Source organism: Mytilus trossulus, chromosome 11 (genome assembly GCF_036588685.1).
Source record: "Mytilus trossulus isolate FHL-02 chromosome 11, PNRI_Mtr1.1.1.hap1, whole genome shotgun sequence".
Lineage (NCBI taxonomy): Eukaryota > Metazoa > Mollusca > Bivalvia > Mytilida > Mytilidae > Mytilus > Mytilus trossulus.
The window spans coordinates 4582068-4603751 of NC_086383.1; the positions used below are offsets into that span (position 1 = coordinate 4582068).

The 21684-nt window shown below is 34.5% G+C and overlaps 1 protein-coding gene across 1 annotated transcript in view; it reads right to left on the bottom strand.

Moving 5' to 3' along the window:
- LOC134690662 (uncharacterized) overlaps positions 1-21684 on the bottom strand; it is a 41901-nt gene that overhangs the window by 16858 nt on the left and 3359 nt on the right. The window contains exon 2 of the mRNA XM_063550653.1: positions 16331-16668. Within this exon, the coding sequence (XP_063406723.1) occupies positions 16331-16661 (331 nt within the window). The 5' untranslated portion in view covers positions 16662-16668. The remainder of the gene's footprint in view (positions 1-16330; positions 16669-21684) is intronic.

Here is a 21684-nt window from a genome sequence, read left to right on the forward strand (position 1 = left end):
CAAACTACATTACTTTGTTTTATAAGAACACCGATGATTTGCGAACACGATACACCCCTAACCAGTATCATTTCATGAAGCACTTGCAAAAAAGTGTGTAGTATTATTACTAAGAAAATATCCTGAACAAACTGAATATAATACATCAATAGTATTCTAACACGTGATACAAAGTTTCAAGAAATTTAATCAAGTAATATGGTAGGATGTTACAGCACACACAACTATAGAAATATTGAAAAAAAACCTTCAAAGTCCAAAGAGGCTTCACATTTGTATAAACTGGAATTTCTCACAATATGCACATGTGATGCAACACTTTTCAAAGTTTCATTTTAAGAGAATCCATATCCGTTCAAGTAGTATCATCAGAAAAAATTTCAACAACGTAACAAACATGAATTAGATTTTAACTATCTGTTTAATTATGCCTCGTTCACACGGACATTTAATTCGAATTAAAAAAGAAGAGTGTGTGTACGCGATTAGCGAATTCAATTCGAATTAAATAAAATTGACAATGGAAATGGGGAATGTGTCAAAGAGACAACAACCCGACCAAATAAAAAAACAACAGCAAAAGGTCACCAACAGGTCTTCAATGTAGCGAGAAATTCCCGCACCCGGAGACGTCCTTCAGCTGGCTCCTAAACAAATATAAACTAGTTCAGTGATAATGAACGCCATACTAATTTCCAAATTGTACACAAGAAACTAAAATTAAAATAATACAAGACTAAGAAAGGCCAGAGGCTCCTGACTTGGGACAGGCGCAAAAATGCGGCGGGGTTAAACATGTTTGTGAGATCTCAACCCACCCCCCTATACCTCTAAATGTCCATTTTTGATAAACATGCTCTCGTGTTGTGATAACTTTTTGCACCTATTCCTCGAAAGCCAACATTATCTATAGGTAAATTGTCGGTAGATCAAAGGATGTTGGCATTCAAGGAATAAACCTATACGCTGACTTATAAAAGTGTTTTAGTCTTTCATGCTGTTTAGTCTGAGCAATGTTTGTAGGACGTTATAAAAAAAAAAAGGAAAACCGTCAAAACATTATGTGAACGGAAAATACATGGGCTTTGCATACGTGTCTCAAACCATTTAGAAAATCTAGAATATGCGTGAATAATGAATATTTATATTATTTAGACTTTAATATTGTTGTTTTTTGAATATTGTATCTACAAGTTCATCACGATTTAGAGCTTGGCATTTCGTGTAGACACATGTTTCTTGTTGAGGACTAAACATGCGGTCTTGATTTACCTATAGTGTTTTTGTCGTTTGGTTGCCGTCAAATGGAATTATATCCCATAGCTCTTATATTATGAGCTTTAAAATCGGCTTATAAGAATTCATTATTGAAAGGTTTATTTGCAATTCTATATGAATATGCCGTAATATATTTATCGGTGTGAGCTGTACCACATACTTATGAACTTTATTAATTTCGATATAAAAAAAGTTCCTAGAAATAGATATTTTAAAAAAGTCTTAATAAATTCCAATGATCACAAATCTAATCTAAATCCATTTTTTTCGTGATTCTAACATACGTTGTTCCTTTTTTTTTTTGGTTTAATTTTGTAGTAATTTGCTAGTCAGTCAGATTCGGATTCCGGGTGACATTGCGTACGCTTTGTCCTTTAATTTGAAAATACATAATTTTAGCATTATTAATTTTTTTTTTATCTTTGCTACGCTCGATGTTTTTGCTTCCGCTGTATCAAAGCTTAGTTTTTTTTTAGTGAATTAGTCAAAATGTCCGTATAATGTACAATTTATAGTAATATTTCTTTTCGTGACTTGTTTATTCTTCAATATAAGCGTTGGCTATTTTTATCTGACAATTTCAAATTTGTCTAGAAAGTTCGCTATAGTGTTCCATAAGTGTCTTAAAGCTTAGTGCATCAAAGCGGCCTGGGTGGGTTTTAGACGTCCCGGCAAGTCCCTGGCCCACAATAGCACAACCGTTCTTTTGATGATCATTTTTTTAAATTGCTAGGACTATCATACTAATAGCATAATATACCCCTATAAATCAGAGCTCTACCGTTAAATAGTAATTATTATTAATGTTATTATTTTATTTTTTACGCTGTCTTAATTTGTAAATAATTATTAAGTATAATATGTATAGTATAGCGTCGTGTAAGTCATTTTTGGGCTAGACATTGTTTGCTTTATAGTGTATTGAATAATTTTTATTGCAATCAATTTATAATTCATTACAAGGAAAACTAAACTAAGTGGACCGTATGTCATCGCATACAAGACAGCTGATTGGATAAATATGATAGGCTGTTACGCCTACATTGATTCTGTGGTCCAATCGAATACCAGCAGACTCCTGTCAGTAAAAACAAATTTCAAGCGTGGATAAATTAGAGATTTATTTGTGTATTCAATATTTGAAAAATAAGTAAAACTATTCGTTTAATCTTTTTTAGGTGAATTTCAAAAACTGTTTTTTTTCTTCACTTTCTTTAATATAGGAAGGTATTTAAATATGAGCGTACCACATGTAACGGAATTTTACAAGCATTTTATATAGCGACTTGTGTTTTCCGGACCGTACTATTTTCAATATTTTACAGGCCTCTGAAAAAGTTAGATCATACAAGTTTCATCTACCATGTGCATAAAAAAACACTATCAAATTATATTTGTAAATTGTAAAATACTAAGAATATTTTTGTATATGTACTAAATAATATGAAATAAAACAAAACATATTTCTCTCGGCCTGAATTCAATCGTAATCTGAAATAAAACAAAACATATTTCTTTCGGCCTGAATTTAGTCGTAAGCAAATTTTCATATCTATTTGCAAATGACAAAGAATTCTCCTTAAGATGTGATTCATTGATATTTAATATTACTTCCATGATTAAACCGACAGACTAACTTTAAAGGACAAAATACAAGCGTGTACTACCAGCCAAGGAAATTAGTTTAATTAAAGTAACTAATCTAAGTGGTCATCGATGTGCAATATTTGACACTGGGCATTTTTGTGGACCAAATTGAATGCAATACAAATAATGTATACTATCAATCAAAATTAAATACTTTTGAATGTAACAATATGCTACAAATTCATTTGATTCACTGAATTTTTATATTTTTTTTATCTAAATAAAAATGTAATAAACTGCTCCCGTTTAATATAAATAGGAAGATGTGGTATGTGTGCCAATGAAACAACTCTCCGTCAAGTCACATGGTATAATTTAATTAGAGGTCAAAAGTACGGCCTCAACACGGAGCTTTGGTCCTCATTGATCAGCAGCTATAACGGTCCCTAAAATGACAATACAATTAAAGTGGAAATCAAAAGTATAATCTATAAGTACGGTCATTTCGCTACGTTATGTCGTCAATTCCGAATTGCAAGTAAGCGTCTCAGTCACTGTTTATCAAAATGAGTAGTAACACTGGTGCCTAAAAAAATCTGATTCGAAACTGAAATATAAACCATTAGATTTTATCAATCGTGTCTTAACTAACGTTGTTTGATATTTTTTCTATGATATGATTAACTCCAGTATTAATTTCGTGCGAAAAAATAAAGATAAAAAAGATAAATGGAGTTATCGACATCGGTCTTTATATGTATATAATGGTCAATATAAACTGTCAATTAAATTTTTAAAATATACTTATATTGTTGTTGAATTTATTTAAAAAATAAAATGATGTTTTTTTGTAAATGTAATAATTCAACCCGGTTTAACCTTTTAAATTTTATATAAAAGATAAAACATGGAACTTCATTCATCATACGTCCATTACGTTCACGAATGGGTAACTGATATTAGAGTATAAAAAAAGCAGCATATCATTCGTTAATAAACTTCAGAAAAAAAACGCAATTTGTAATCTGTGGTTTGAATTTTCGTCAGATGTGCCACTGACATAATGGCTGTATTATGGGTGAAATATTTGCCACTAGACGTTTAGTAAAACCCATTCAAATCCAAATCAAACCGCTCTATTTGAGGCAAAAGAAACGTGACAGACAGTGCTATCAAATGTATATGATCAGATTTGTTTCAGCCATCAGTGCACATGATAAATAAGTGATGCACGAAAAAAAGGAGATGTAAAATATTCGCCAATGAGACAGCAACCGAACTACGGAAATAACCGAAAGCCATCTAAAGGGAGACGTGTCGACTTGAACAAAAGACAAATATTCCAACATTATGTCTTATAAGTATATAATCAATTATTTATTTCGGGCAGAACTCGGACATCGTAGAGTCTATACATTTGTAACATATTGGACTTTCATGTTACGTATCGCATTGAAACATGAACGCGGACCTCGATGAGAACAAATGGATTGAAAGTTTGCAAGTTTACTATTTTATTTTTAACAGATTCACATTTCTTAAACCGTGCATCAATATTTTAATGTTTTTATTAAAATTTCTTAAATGTCACATGTATTGTTCATTCATTTGTTAAAAATTGTGAAGCATGCGACTTTACTAAGAATACACACATTTAACTGAATTCGATAAAATTTGATGACAAAAACCCGATAAATAAATAAAGTTTGTCTTGCTTGAGTGATTTACCTGTACAAAGCTCGGGTCTCAACGATGTTTAAAACGAATTGATGCCTGTTTGAAATAGTTTAACGGGGGCGTGGCCTAATAGTTTGACGTACATTACCAGCAACTTGATTTCAATTGATTCACCGCAAAGAAATCTATTTGACTGGCGTTAAAATGAATTGAAATGAATTGAAATGAATTAAAAATGTTTTTTAATTTTTGTCAATCTTTATCAAATAACAATTAATCTCATTTAAATAGCGTTAACACGTTTTTGTCCGTTCAAGCTAAATTAGGGTTACTAGTGAGCCGTCCTGCTAGACCACACGACCACATGGGCTCTACATTAATAGAGCTTTCCCTGGCCGTGTGTTACCTTTCCTCGTCAGTTTTAATCTGGCGGCGTACTGCTGTACATGATATATAAGGCATGAAGATGTTATTGTTACAGATCAGCTAAATTATCTTTAGTAAAGCATCCTACAAATTAATGTAAGATACAGTCACAGAAAATAATTATATTTATAAGTACGTCTGAGTCAGTGACAACTCTACAACAGATGTATCCATCGGATCGCCATCAATGATGGTGATACATGGCTGTGTACATAATGTTTATACAACTCGTCTAAACATCAACCAAACAATGTTAGATCTGTAAATTTGCTTTCGCAAATTTTTGGTTCTTCCCTCGCCGGGATTCGAACCCATGCTACCGTGATATCGTGACACCAAATCGCCTGCACTGCAGCCGTCCCGCTAGACCACACGACCACCTGGGCTCTACAATAATAGAGCTTTCGCTGGCCGTGTGTTACTTTTACTCGTCAGTTTTAATCTGGCGGCGTACTGCAGTACATGATATATAAGGCATGAAGATGTGATTGTTACAGATCAGCTAAATTATCTTAAGTAAAGGATCCTACAAATTAATGTAAGATACAGTCAAAGAAAATAATTATATTTATAAATACGTCTGAGTCAGTGACAACTCTACATCAGATGTATCCATCGGATCGCCATCAATGATGGTGATACATGGCTGTGTACATAATATATATGCAACTCGTCTAATCATCAACCCAACAATGTTAGATCTGTAAATTTGCTTTCGCAAATTTTTGGTTCGTCCCTCGCCGGAATTCGAACCCATGCTACTGTGATATCGTGACACCAAATTGCCTGCATTGCAGCCGTCCCACTAGACCACACGACCATCTGGGCTCTACAATAATAGAGCTTTTGCTGGCCGTGTGTTACCTTTCCTCGTCAGTTTTAATCTGGCGGCGTGCTGCAGTACATGATATATAAGGCATGAAGATGTTATTGTTACAGATCAACTAAATTATCTTTAGTAAAGGATCCTACAAATTAATGTAAGATACAGTCACAGAAAATAATTATATTGAGTCAGTGACAACTCTACAACAGATGTATCCATCGGATCGCCATCAATGATGGTGATACATGGCTGTCTACATAATGTATATACAACTCGTCTAAACATCAACCCAACAATGTTAGATCTGTAAATGTGCTTTCGCAAATTGTTGGTTCTTCCCTCGCCGGGATTCGAACCCATGCTACTGTGATATCGTGACACCAAATCGCCTGCACTGCAGCCGTCCCGCTAGACCACACGACCACCTGGGCTCTACAATAATAGAGCTTTCGCTGGCCGTGTGTTACCTTTTCTTGTCAGTTTTAATCTGGCGGCGTACTGCAGTACATAATATATAAGGCATGAAGATGTTATTGTTACAGATCAGCTAAATTAACTTTAGTAAAGGATCCTACATATTAATGTAAGATACAGTCACAGAAAATAATTATATTTATAAGTACGTCTGAGTCAGTGACAACTCTACAACAGATGTATCCATCGGATCGCCATCAATGATGGTGATACATGGCTGTCTACATAATGTATATACAACTCGTCTAAACATCAACCCAACAATGTTAGATCTTTAAATTTGCTTTTGCAAATTTTTGGTTCTTCCCTCGCCGGGATTCGAACCCATGCTAGTGTGATATCGTGACACCAAATCGCCTGCACTGCAGCCGTCCCGCTAGACCACACGACCACCTGGGCTCTACAATAATAGAGTTTTCGCTGGCCGTGTGTTACCTTTCCTCGTCAGTTTTAATCTGGCGGCGTACTGCAGTACATGATATCTAAGGCATGGAGATGTTATTGTTACAGATCAACTAAATTATCTTTAGTAAAGGATCCTACAAATTAATGTAAGATACAGTCACAGAAAATAATTATATTATTAAGTACGTCTTAGTCAGTGACAACTCTACAACAGATGTATCCAGCGGATCGCCATCAATTATGGTGATACATGGATGTGTACATAATGTATATACAACTCGTCTAAACATCAACCCAACAATGTTAGATCTGTAAATTTGCTTTCGCAAATTTTTAGTTCTTCCCTCGCCGGGATTCGAACCCATCCTACTTTGATATCGTGACACAAAATCGCCTGCACTGCAGCCGTCCCGCTAGACCACACGACCACCTGGGCTCTACATTAATAGAGCTTTCCCTGGCCGTGTGTTACCTTTCCTCGTCAGTTTTAATCTGGCGGCGTATTGCAGTACATGATACATGTTCTTCCCTCGCCGGGATTCGAACCCATGCTACTGTGATATCGTGACACCAAATCGCCTGCACTGCAGCCGTCCTGCTAGACCACACGACCACCTGGGCTCTACAATAATAGAGCTTACGCTGGCCGTGTGTTACCTTTACTCGTCAGTTTTAATCTGGCGGCGTACTGCAGTACATGCTATATAAGGCATGAAGATGTGATTGTTACAGATCAACTAAATTATCTTAAGTAAAGGATCCTACAAATTAATGTAAGATACAGTCAAAGAAAATAATTATATTTATAATTACGTCTGAGTCAGTGACAACTCTACATCAGATGTATCCATCGGATCGCCATCAATGATGGTGATACATGGCTGTGTACATAATATATATACAACTCGTCTAATCATCAACCCAACAATGTTAGATCTGTAAATTTGCTTTCGCAAATTTTTGGTTCGTCCCTCGCCGGAATTCGAACCCATGCTACTGTGATATCGTGACACCAAATCGCCTGCACTGCAGCCGTCCCACTAGACCACACGACCACCTGGGCTCTACAATAATAGAGCTTTTGATGGCCGTGTGTTACCTTTCCTCGTCAGTTTTAATCTGGCGGCGTACTGCAGTACAAGATATATAAGGCATGAAGATGTTATTGTTACAGATCAACTAAATTATCTTTAGTAAAGGATCCTACAAATTAATGTAAGATACAGTCACAGAAAATAATTATATTGAGTCAGTGACAACTCTACAACAGATGTATCCATCGGATCGCCATCAATGATGGTGATACATGGCTGTGTACATAATGTATATACAATTCGTCTAAACATCAACCCAACAATGTTAGATCTGTAAATTTGCTTTCGCAAATTGTTGGTTCTTCCCTCGCCGGGATTCGAACCCATGCTAGTGTGATATCGTGACACCAAATCGCCTGCACTGCAGCCGTCCCGCTAGACCACACGACCACCTGGGCTCTACAATAATAGAGCTTTCGCTGGCCGTGTGTTACCCTTCCTCGTCAGTTTTAATCTGGCGGCGTACTGCAGTACATGATATCTAAGGCATGGAGATGTTATTGTTACAGATCAACTAAATTATCTTTAGTAAAGGATCCTACAAATTAATGTAAGATACAGTCACAGAAAATAATTATATTTATAAGTACGTCTGAGTCAGTGACAACTCTACAACAGATGTATCCAGCGGATCGCCATCAATGATGGTGATACATGGATGTGTACATAATGTATATACAACTCGTCTAAACATCAACCCAACAATGTTAGATCTGTAAATTTGCTTTCGCAAATTTTTAGTTCTTCCCTCGCCGGGATTCGAACCCATCCTACTTTTATATCGTGACACAAAATCGCCTGCACTGCAGCCGTCCCGCTAGACCACACGACCACCTGGGCTCTACATTAATAGAGCTTTCCCTGGCCGTGTGTTACCTTTCCTCGTCAGTTTTAATCTGGCGGCGTATTGCAGTACATGATACATGTTCTTCCCTCGCCGGGATTCGAACCCATGCTACTGTGATATCGTGACACCAAATCGCCTGCACTGCAGCCGTCCTGCTAGACCACACGACCACCTGGGCTCTACAATAATAGAGCTTACGCTGGCCGTGTGTTACCTTTACTCGTCAGTTTTAATCTGGCGGCGTACTGCAGTACATGCTATATAAGGCATGAAGATGTGATTGTTACAGATCAACTAAATTATCTTAAGTAAAGGATCCTACAAATTAATGTAAGATACAGTCAAAGAAAATAATTATATTTATAATTACGTCTGAGTCAGTGACAACTCTACATCAGATGTATCCATCGGATCGCCATCAATGATGGTGATACATGGCTGTGTACATAATATATATACAACTCGTCTAATCATCAACCCAACAATGTTAGATCTGTAAATTTGCTTTCGCAAATTTTTGGTTCGTCCCTCGCCGGAATTCGAACCCATGCTACTGTGATATCGTGACACCAAATCGCCTGCACTGCAGCCGTCCCACTAGACCACACGACCACCTGGGCTCTACAATAATAGAGCTTCTGCTGGCCGTGTGTTACCTTTCCTCGTCAGTTTTAATCTGGCGGCGTACTGCAGTACAAGATATATAAGGCATGAAGATGTTATTGTTACAGATCAACTAAATTATCTTTAGTAAAGGATCCTACACATTAATGTAAGATACAGTCACAGAAAATAATTATATTGAGTCAGTGACAACTCTACAACAGATGTATCCATCGGATCGCCATCAATGATGGTGATACATGGCTGTGTACATAATGTATATACAATTCGTCTAAACATCAACCCAACAATGTTAGATCTGTAAATGTGCTTTCGCAAATTGTTGGTTCTTCCCTCGCCGGGATTCGAACCCATGCTACTGTGATATCGTGACACCAAATCGCCTGCACTGCAGCCGTCCCGCTAGACCACACGACCACCTGGGCTCTACAATAATAGAGCTTTCGCTGGCCGTGTGTTACCTTTCCTCGTCAGTTATAATCTGGCGGCGTACTGCAGTACATGATATATAAGGCATGAATATGTTATTGTTACAGATCAGCTAAATTATCTTTAGTAAAGGATCCTACATATTAATGTAAGATACAGTCACAGAAAATAATTATATTTATAAGTACGTCTGAGTCAGTGACAACTCTACAACAGATGTATCCATCGGATCGCCATCAATGATGGTGATACATGGCTGTGTACATAATGTATATACAACTCGTCTAAACATCAACCCAACAATGTTAGATCTGTAAATTTGCTTTTGCATATTTTGGTTCTTCCCTCGCCGGGATTCGAACCCATGCTACTGTGATATCGTGACATTAAATCGCCTGCACTGCAGCCGTCCCGCTAGACCACACGACCACCTGGGCTCTACAATAATAGAGCTTTCGCTGGCCGTGTGTTACCTTTCCTCGTCAGTTTTAAACTGGCGGCGTACTGCAGTACATGATATATAAGGCATGCATATGTTAATGTTACAGATCAGCTAAATAAATTATCTTTAGTAAAGGATCCTACATATTAACGTAAGATACAGTCACCGAAAATAGTTATATTTATAATAGATATAGGAAGATGTGGTGTGAGTGCCAATGAGACAACTCTCCATCCAAATAACAATTTAATAATTAAACCATTATTGGTTAAAGTACGGCCTTCAACACGGAGCCTTGGCTCACACCGAACAACAAGCTATAAAGGGCCCCAAAATTACTAGTGTAAAACAATTCAAACGGGAAAACCAACGGTCTAATCTATATAAACAAAACGAGAAACGAGAAACACGTATATATTACATAAACAAACGACAACTACTGTACATCAGATTCCTGACTTAGGACAGGTGCAAACATTTGCAGCGGGATTAAACGTTTTAATGGGCCCAAACCTTCTCCCTTTTTCTGAAACAATAGCATAACATCACAACATAGAAAAACATACGATAAAATATCAATTGGCAGACTTAACTCAATCAAAAAACGTATGATTACACAATGAACGAATAAATTTGATCTGCGATATCTGAATACAAATGCACAGTTAATTAAATATTAGAGACAAACATTCATGACCAAAAGGCTAACAAACAAATTCAAACACACTGAGAAATATTTAACCAATCAATGTTCACTTTAGAAAAAAACCGGTTTATTATAATCTTGAAGTTTATACAAATGTTGTAAGAATAAGTGAAAAATTGAAGATATTACAAATAATCAAAGCTGGTATACAGACAAGATCCATATAAATAAAAAATGACAAAAAAGCATTATAAACAGTATCAACAGGTACGTCTGAGTCAGTGACAACTCTACAACAGATGTATCCATCGGATCGCCATCAATGATGGTGATACATGGCTGTGTACATAATGTTTATACAACTCGTCTAAACATCAACCCAATAATGTTAGATCTGTAAATTTGCTTTCGCAAATGTTTGGTTCTTTCCTCGCCGGGATTCGAACCCATGCTACTGTGATATCGTGACACCAAATCGCCTGCACTGCAGCCGTCCCGCTAGACCACACGACCACCTGGGCTCTACACTTATAGAGCTTTCGCTGGCCGTGTGTTACCTTTCCTCGTCAGTTATAATCTGGCGGCGTACTGCAGTACATGATATATAAGTCATGAAGATGTTATTGTTACAGATCAGCTAAATTATCTTTAGTAAAGGATCCTACAAATTAATGTAAGATACAGTCACAGAAAATAATTATATTTATAAGTACGTCTGAGTCAGTGACAACTCTACTTCAGATGTATCCATCGGATCGCCATCAATGATGGTGATACATGGCTGTGAACATAATGTTTATTCAACTCGTCTAAACATCAACCCAACAACGTAAGATGTGTAAATTTGCATTAGTAAATTTTTGGTTCTTCCCTCGCCGGGATTCGAACCCATGCTACTGTGATATCATGACACCAAATCGCCTGCACTGCAGCCGTCCCGCTAGACATTTTCATACGTGTGCATGTAAAACAAATTTCGTTGTAGAAGAGTCTAAAAACAGCACAAACAACATATATATATATATACCAGTCTAACTTGAAAAATACGTTAAAACCTATGATTGCGTTGGATAAAAACCGCAATTTTCATACGTGTGCATGTAAAACAAATTTCGTTGTAGAAGGGTATAAAAACAGCACAAACAACATTTTCCAAAAGACCAAAAAAGTAAAAAAGTATATTTAAACAAAGCGCATTTGACTAACAGGTCGAACAACTGATGTTTTTTTTAACCCTGCTGACTGCCATTGGCGATTTCCAAATAAAATTGATCACAAGATGTCACAAAATGGATCTTAATATAAATTTAATACTCAACAGAAAAAAAATTACTTGTGGCCACGATGTTATGCCACAAACATACGGTGTCAATATTTTTTTAGTACACCAGATCCGGATTTCGACAATAAATGTCTCTTCAGTGATGTTAGGGATCGAAACAGTATTTGGAAGGCCATATAAAAAGTACCCTCATTTTTAGATAGACTCTTGAATTTTAAGAGTCAATAAAGGATGAACGGATCATATTAACCGGAGGGAAAATATGATACAAGCCCAAATGAAAAAATATAAACGAGTCTAAATTGAAAACTACGTTCAAACCTATGATAGTGTTGGATAAAAACCGCAATTTTTATACGTGTGCATGTAAAACAAATTTCGTTGTAGAAGGGTCTAAAAACAGCACAAACAACATTTTCCAAAAGACCAAAAGAGTGAAAAAGTATATTTAAACAAAACGCATTTGACTAACAGGTCGAACAACTGATGTTCTTTAACCCTGCTGACTGCCATTGGCGATTGCCAAATAAAATTGATCACAAAATGTAACAAAATGGATACAAAATGGATCTTAATATAAATGTAATACTAAACAGAAAAAAATTAACTTGTGGCCACGATGTTATGCCACAAACATACGGTGTCAATATTTTTTTAGTACACCAGATCCGGATTTCGACAATAAATGTCTCTTCAGTGATGTTAGGGATCGAAACGGTTTTTGGAAGGCCATATAAAAAGTACCCTCATTTTTAGAAAAAAGTACCCTCATTTTATGATAGACTCTTGAATTTTAAAAGTCAATATAGGATGAACGGATCATATAAACCGGAGGGAAAATATGATACAAGCCCAAACAAAAAATATAAACGAGTCTAAATTGAAAACAACGTTCAAACATATGATTGCGTTGGATAAAAACCGCAATTTTTATACGTGTGCATGTAAAACAAATTTCGTTGTAGAAGGGTCTAAAAACAGCACAAACAACATTTTCCAAAAGACCAAAAGAGTGAAAAAGTATATTTAAACAAAACGCATTTGACTAACAGGTCGAACAACTGATGTTCTTTAACCCTGCTGACTGCCATTGACGATTGCCAAATAAAATTGATCACAAGATGTAACAAACTGGATCTTAATATAAATTTAATACGTTACAGAAAAAAAAAAGTTGTTAACTTGTGGACAGGATGTTGTGCCACAAACATTCGGTGTCAATATTTCTTTAGTACACCATATCCGGATTTCGACAATAAATGTCTCTTCAGTGATGTTAGGGATCGAAACGGTATTTGGAAGGCCATATAAAAAGTACCCTCATTTTTTTAGAGAAAGTACCCTCATTTTTAGATTAACTCTTGAATTTTAAGAGTCAATATATAGGATGAACGGATCATATAAACCGGAGGGAAAACATGATACATGCCCAAACAAAAAATATAAACGAGTTTAAATTGAAAACTACGTTCAAACCTATGACTGCGTTGGATAAAAACCGCAATTTTTATACGTGTGCATGTCAAACAAATGTCGTTGTAGAAGGGTCTAAAAACAGCACAAACAACATTTTCCAAAAGACCAAAAGAGTGAAAAGTATATTTAAACAAAACGCATTTGACTAACAGGTCGAACAACTGATGTTCTTTAACCCTGCTGACTGCCATTGGCGATTGCCAAATAAAATTGATCACAAGATGTAACAAAATGGATACAAAATGGATCTTAATATAAATGTAATACTAAACAGAAAAAAATTAACTTGTGGCCACGATGTTATGCCACAAACATACGGTGTCAATATTTTTTTAGTACACCAGATCCGGATTTCGACAATAAATGTCTCTTCAGTGATGTTAGGGATCGAAACGGTTTTTGGAAGGCCATATAAAAAGTACCCTCATTTTTAGAAAAAGTACCCTCATTTTATGATAGACTCTTGAATTTTAAAAGTCAATATAGGATGAACGGATCATATAAACCGGAGGGAAAATATGATACAAGCCCAAACGAAAAAATATAAACGAGTCTAAATTGAAAACAACGTTCAAACATATGATTGCGTTGGATAAAAACCGCAATTTTTATACGTGTGCATGTAAAACAAATTTCGTTGTAGAAGGGTCTAAAAACAGCACAAACAACATTTTCCAAAAGACCAAAAGAGTGAAAAAGTATATTTAAACAAAACGCATTTGACTAACAGGTCGAACAACTGATGTTCTTTAACCCTGCTGACGGCCATTGACGATTGCCAAATAAAATTGATCACAAGATGTAACAAACTGGATCTTAATATAAATTTAATACGTTACAGAAAAAAAAAAGTTGTTAACTTGTGGACAGGATGTTGTGCCACAAACATTCGGTGTCAATATTTCTTTAGTACACCATATCCGGATTTCGACAATAAATGTCTCTTCAGTGATGTTAGGGATCGAAACGGTATCTGGAAGGCCATATAAAAAGTACCCTCATTTTTTTTTTAGAGAAAGTACCCTCATTTTTAGATTAACTCTTGAATTTTGAGAGTCAATATATAGGGGGAGTTGATCATATAAACCGGAGGGAAAATATGATACATGCCCAAACAAAAAATATAAACGAGTCTAAATTGAAAACTACGTTCAAACCTATGACTGCGTTGGATAAAAACCGCAATTTTTATACGTGTGCACGTCAAACAAATTTCGTTGTAGAAGGGTCTTAAAACAGCACAAACAACATTTTCCAAAAGACCAAAAGAGTGAAAAAGTATATTTAAACAAAACGCATTTGACTAACAGGTCGAACAACTGATGTTCTTTAACCCTGCTGACTGCCATTGACGATAGCCAAATAAAATTGATCACAAGATGTAACAAACTGGATCTTAATATAAATTTAATACGTCACAGAAAAAAAAAAGTTGTTAACTTGTGGACAGGATGTTGGACATTTTGCCTCGTGTAGTATCATCGGCCAAGTATTAGACATGAAGACAAGTTTAACATGACGACAGTCTTTTAACAAAAAAACATACACGAGTATTATTCAGTTTCATATTCTAAACCTTTTTTTAACAACACAATGCAAGCCAGTATGTGAACGGGGTTTTCAAACTCTTTCGATAAAATGAAGTATATATTGTGAGCGTACGTACTCTAATATAAAACTGATAAACAAAACGTGCAATTCGTACTTCCCACGAAAAAAGTAACTCCACAAAAATGCTGAACTCCATTCAAAAAGAAAAGTTCCTAATCAAATGGCAAAATTAAAATCTCAAACACATCAAACGAATGGATAAGAATTGCGATATTCCTGACTTTATACGAAGCCCAACTAAAGAACTTAAGACTGATAAACTTAATCCAGACAACAACTATGGGGGATCTTAACTGCAACGAAAACTAGGTGGTGATCTTACCTACAATGTAAGGTTTCCAAAAGCTCAAACACATCAAATGAATGGATAACAATTGTAATATTCCTGACTTTATACGAACCCCAAAATGTAGAAGTAAAGATTGATAAACTTGATCCAAACATCAACTAGGGTTGATCTTAACTTAATTATGAAACTAGGAGTGATCTTAATTGCAATGTATAACTCGGGGTGATCTTAACTTCAGTGTAAAATTACGGGTGATCTTAACTACAATGTAAGGTTTCCAAAAGCGTTTTACAAGCTAGTGTTAATCCTTACTACAGTGTAGGAAACTAGGGGTGATCTTAACTACAATGTAAGAAACTAGGAGTTATCTGAAGTACAATGTAAGGTTTCTAAAAGTGTTTTACAAGCTTACTATAAAGAGTCTTTCATAGCAAATAAAGATTAAACTTCAAGCTTAAGACTTGATTTCTAATGCATTGTACTGAATTCGCTTAACTCGATATATGTATATGTGTAAAAACTTAAATGTATCAATATAATAAAGTTATTGATTTGATAAAGAATATTACATCTTTGTATAGATTGCACATCTTTAGCTTGACTATACATTAATGTCTTTTCTTTTAAAGTCGATAATGTCGTGTACCTCATTCTTGCGGGTTTTATTTTATTTATTTTTTCTTTGGGGGGAAGGGGGGGGGGGGGGGTATTTTGTTTTGTTGGTCTCTTTGTCAAGCAAGTGAGAGGTTCAGATATTTATAAAAAAAAAAGGTTTTATCTTCCATTTTCTACACAGGAAAATGTCTGCAGCAAGTCAGGAATATGACACGAATAAACGATATTTGTTTTACAATACGTACCAAGATCAATTAATATGCAATTTTCTATTTTTTGTTAGAGATGAGAAACAAATTTACCTTTATTGCAGACTGTACAGTTATTTAAGTATTCTAGATATTCATTTGAAGCTTTGTCAGGATATCTAAGATTCATTATCCAGCTTTCGTTTGTTTTTCTTCTACCCAAACAATCTTTATACATTCGTTCAAACTGTGTGATTGTCAATCCGAAAACATCATTTGAGATTACGATTCCTCCATCATCAGACTGGTAAACCAATGGCGTGTATTTGCGCTTTCCACGGTAAGGAAAACGTTTAACTCCATATTTCTCCCAGTATGTATTTTTTCTTATTTCATACATATGGTCTTTGTCGTCAATTTCCCAGTTTCTATGATTTGTATCCATGAGAAATCTAAAAATATAAATCATCACAAACTTATAATTGTAAACCATAACGATTCTAAAAGAGCTGTGTATTGGAAATAATGTTCCCTGTTCATGCCGTGACCCGTTGATCACTTTAGCCTTGTTTTCATCGAGCTAAACCTCAACGCGAACACTGTATAAAGGCAACAGTAGTTTACCGCTGTTCAAACTCATAAATCCATGGACAAAAAACAAAATCGGGGTAACAAACTAAAACCGAGGGAAACGCATTAAATATAAGAGGAGAACAACGACACAACACTAAAATGTAACACACACCGAAACGGACTAAGCATCATACAAAATCCCACGAGAATAACAAATATAACATCAAAACCAAATACATGAATTTGGGATAGACAAGTACCGTGACACGTCTTATCGCAATGTGAATTTACACTAAAATAAGAGAAAACAAACGACGCAACGTTAAAATGTAACACACACAGAAACGAACAATAATATAACAATGGCCATATTCCTGACTTGGTACAGGACATTTTTAAAAACGTTCAATGTTAACTTTTAGTAAAATCTTTTTTGATTGTATTCAGTGGATAGGCATTGTTCGCCTTTTGAGTCGTTATAGTTCTTAAAACCTAGATATTCAGACATGGCATTATATCAAAAATATTAACGGCAGAAACGTCTATTGAATAAACAATGGTATATACTTTAATAAGCTATCAAAGGCCCATGTCAACCGATTAGTTTGTTCAAAACACAAAATATTTGTTTGATTCTTAAACAAATATTAGTTGTTTTTTACCTGAAAACGGTAATCACACATCTCATTCATCCGCACATATTGTGTTTTTAAAATTGGGTTAATCTACCTCAGGTGTAGGGGATAAATGAAATAATGACAGCAAAACAATATGCAGAAACAGTTTAAAACTAGCACAAAAACCAGAAACAACACAAACAATACAAAGCGACAATGCAATAATCCCGCAGTGCTAAGTTACTAAAAACTGTCATTATGCGTACTACTATTATCACATAGCTGTTGAACTTCCACATAATCGAGCCACGCTAAGCACTCTAAAAGTACGAAAACCAGAAGAACTGTAAGGCACCGATCAATATTTGTTAAAAAAAAATGTGTTTGCGTCTGATAAAACAGGAACAATTGTTTTGTCAACTCAAATTTGAATAAAGTGTTCCCTTACTTTATAGGAAACACAACTTGTTCATCTCCCTTCTAGAGCTACTATTTACTGCTAATGAAACATTTTGAATCAATTAAAGAAAACAAACATGCTTTATGTGTTACATATTTGTTTTTCGTTCATTTTTTTACATGAATACGGCCATTAGTTTTCTCGTTTGAATTGTTTTACATTGTCTTATCGGGGCCTGTTATAGCTGACTAAGCGGTATGGGATTTGCTCATTGTTTAAGGCCTATGGAGACCTATAGTTGTTAATGTGTGTGTCATTTTGGTCTTTTATGGATAGTTGTATCATTGGAAATCATACCACATCTTCTTTTTATATTCCCTCCACTGTAATGCTTATGAATTATCAAAAACTTGAAACTTGAGTATGAAAAGGTTTGCCATATTATCAGTAAATATGTGTTTGCAATAAAGGATTGATGAATACTTTTCAATCGTAACAATTATAGTTTGGGTCATGTAGAACCATTCGTTGCGAATTAACTCTATATCAGTTGAAATATTTAAAGCTGTCATTTAAGGAAGCAACGCGAAGAGTGAAATAACACTTCCTGTTAAGCTATCTGTCAAGATGATATCTAACTTTTTTTTGTTTTCATTGATTAAATCATAGGAGTGGATAGCTATCAAATAACAAGTGTAAAACACGTGTATTAACAGACGATAACTTAAATGGAAACATAACCTTATTAAATAATGATCATACACAAATGTTTCACATTATTTTGATTTTATTTCACAGAAAATTTTACTTGGTCAAATATAACAATATGTCGATATTTTTTTTTGGTATTTATGAGATTAAAAGTCTGTTTAAAGCCTGACTTACGGTTTAACAAAATTTGAACAATTAAAAAACAATTTAAATGTTTTCAGTATGCTTACAATGTAAATCTGCAATTAGAATTAAAACTGAGGGATGTGAAGACCACATTATATAACACATTAACACATATAAGTTACCATAGGGCCTTTAATGAATCAGAAAAAAACTTCCTGGTTAAAGAATTGTGAAGCACTTGTTCAGATGATATCTTTTAATTTTTTTTAGTATAACAAACAGATTAAAATCCTGATAAACAGTCTGAGACACTTATATCACTGGACTTAACGGAAACATATCTTTGTGGATCATATTTCGAAACCCTACTTCATTTTTACTGTTGTACATACATTTACCGAAAATAATATAAAACAGTCAATTAAATGTTAAATAATGGCATTTTTGTTATAATACTGACTCTATCAGCAAGAATATAAAGCGCGCCCATTAAGGCGAGCTGATATTCGAGCTGATGAAGTCAGTATTACAAAATAAAATACCATTATGCTTTTTATTTGCCATCTGTCTTAACTCTATGTTTTTTTCGTACAGAATTAGAAAGTAAAATAAAATAAGAATTACAACTACTTTTACGCGTACAAAACGTTTGGTTCGTTGTTTTGTTGTAAGAATTACTAGTAAGTCGCGTGCATTTCATTGATAAATTACATCGGATGGACATAAACATATGAAGTTACTGCACTGATACATGACGTCGATGCCTAATATATTCGAGTATCAAGTCCAGCACATGGTATTGAAAGTATTAGGCAACAAGAACAAATTGGAAATGTTTTAATTGCCGATGTATATATTATACATCTTCCTCTATTAGAATATTATTACTATGCAAATATACTGCCAAACCCTGCCCCAATTAATAGATATTAGAATTGTAACACAAATTTCAAATTTAAGTTTATCCTAAATGAATCCATAATTGTGGAAAAAGTGTTCCATGATGAAATTGACATTGCACAAAATACAGCTGTGTTACTATACTTACAATTAGTGTTATTAATTTTTTTAAATGGCTATGTTGCATGTTTACCTATTAATCAAACAGTTAATAGCCTATGACATACTTCATAATAATTCCAAGAGATTAAAAGTACAATTTAGAGTATTCACCACCTACACCCTCCTCCTCTCGAAACACGACACCGGAAGATAAACATGTGCTGACTAGACACATGCACAAGATATGCCTTAATTAACGTTGGTACTTTAAGTTAGTAAAACATGTCTTGTAGAGTGGGTATATTTGACAGAGTTGGTCCATAGAGTCCATTTAGAATATATCAAAATTATGTTTAGAAAATTATCATATTTGAATATTCCTGTTTAATTAACTTATAGTATGCTCTTATCAATAAAAGGATCAATTGTTACATTTTATTTGCGATTGACAAGTGAAGTCAGACTTGTATTCATATAATGACAGTATGCTTTAACGTGATAAAATAGTGAATACAGTTGCAACAAAAAGATGTTTTTAATTTCTGATAACATTAACTGCAATGATATAATTCGTAACTTTCCTTCAACTGTGGTACAGCAATGAGATAACATTGACCCTTCCTTCAATTGAGATACATTTAATACAATGTGATAAACCTGACCTTTCCTTCAATGGAAATACATCTACTGCATTGAGATAAACATTACCTTTCCTTCAACTGAGATACAACAATTAGATAACCTTACCTTTCCTACAATGACATTTACCTTACCTTTTATGCAATGATGATACATTTACTGCAATTAGATAAACCTTATTGTGCCTTCAATGGAGTTACATTAAGTACAATGACATAAACCTTACCTTTCCTGCAATGAAGAAACATTTACTGTCATGGAGATACATTTACAATGATGAGATAAACCCTACCTTTCCTGCAATGGAAAAACATTTACTGCAATGGAGATACATTAACAGTCGTAACCTCTGCCGACCACACCACTTTTATGATTTCATTATCTAGTTCAATACAATGAAAATGAGAGAAGAAATACTTCCCGCTAGAAATTTACAATTCTTGTTCTGGGGGAATTTTTAGTGGCTCATGATTGAACAAAAAGATGAGAAGATAATTATCATAAGTGTTTAACACAAGTTCAACTTTTCAGTAAGGAAATAAAATGAAGTGTAATAAGACTTACATTTATGTTTAGTTTTTTTTCCCGATGTTTTCAATTATGCTTGTGCTCATTGGATGATATTATTTTTATTTTGGTTTTTGGTGTTTTCTCTTTGTCATTCTAATCATCACCTATTATATGTTCGAGAGTTATACATATAAAATGGTTATTACTAATACGTACAACAGAGAAAATTTCTTGTCATCAGACATATTAATCAATCAACTGAAAATGAATGTAGATAACAATGATGTTGAGTAAATGTGTTACACTTTTCAAAACATAACAACATGTGGTATGTTAGTTGATGAGATAATTTGCTTCCCTAGACAACATGTCAAAATCATTAGCAAATACAGGTAACCGTACGTCCTTTAAAAATAGCAAACATATCCCGTGCTAATAATATATAAGAGGCCCCGAAAATAAAAATGAAAAATAATGTATTTGAAAAACTTCCTTTGATTGCTGGATAAACATGTGTTGGTGACTACCTCTTTATCACTGTAGTAACGTAAAGCAGCTGTTTAAGGAAGCTGAATCGAAAAGAAAAAAAAACTTCCTGGTAAAAGATTTTGAAGCAATTGTTCAGATGATATCTTTTATTGTTTTTATTAAAACAGACAGATTAATATCCTGACAAAATAAATTAAGGCATTTTTATAGTTTCCTTGTAGTCCAAAATGTCGTGTAAATGTTGGAGGGAGTACGTTTTACAGAGACTCACATAATACACAATTAAAAAAAACACAAACTTGGAGATGATCAGTGTTAAATATATGTTCTTATTGTAAAATTTGGTTTTGATAAAAATATTTATATTTTATCATTACAATGATACAAGTAGTATGTGCTGT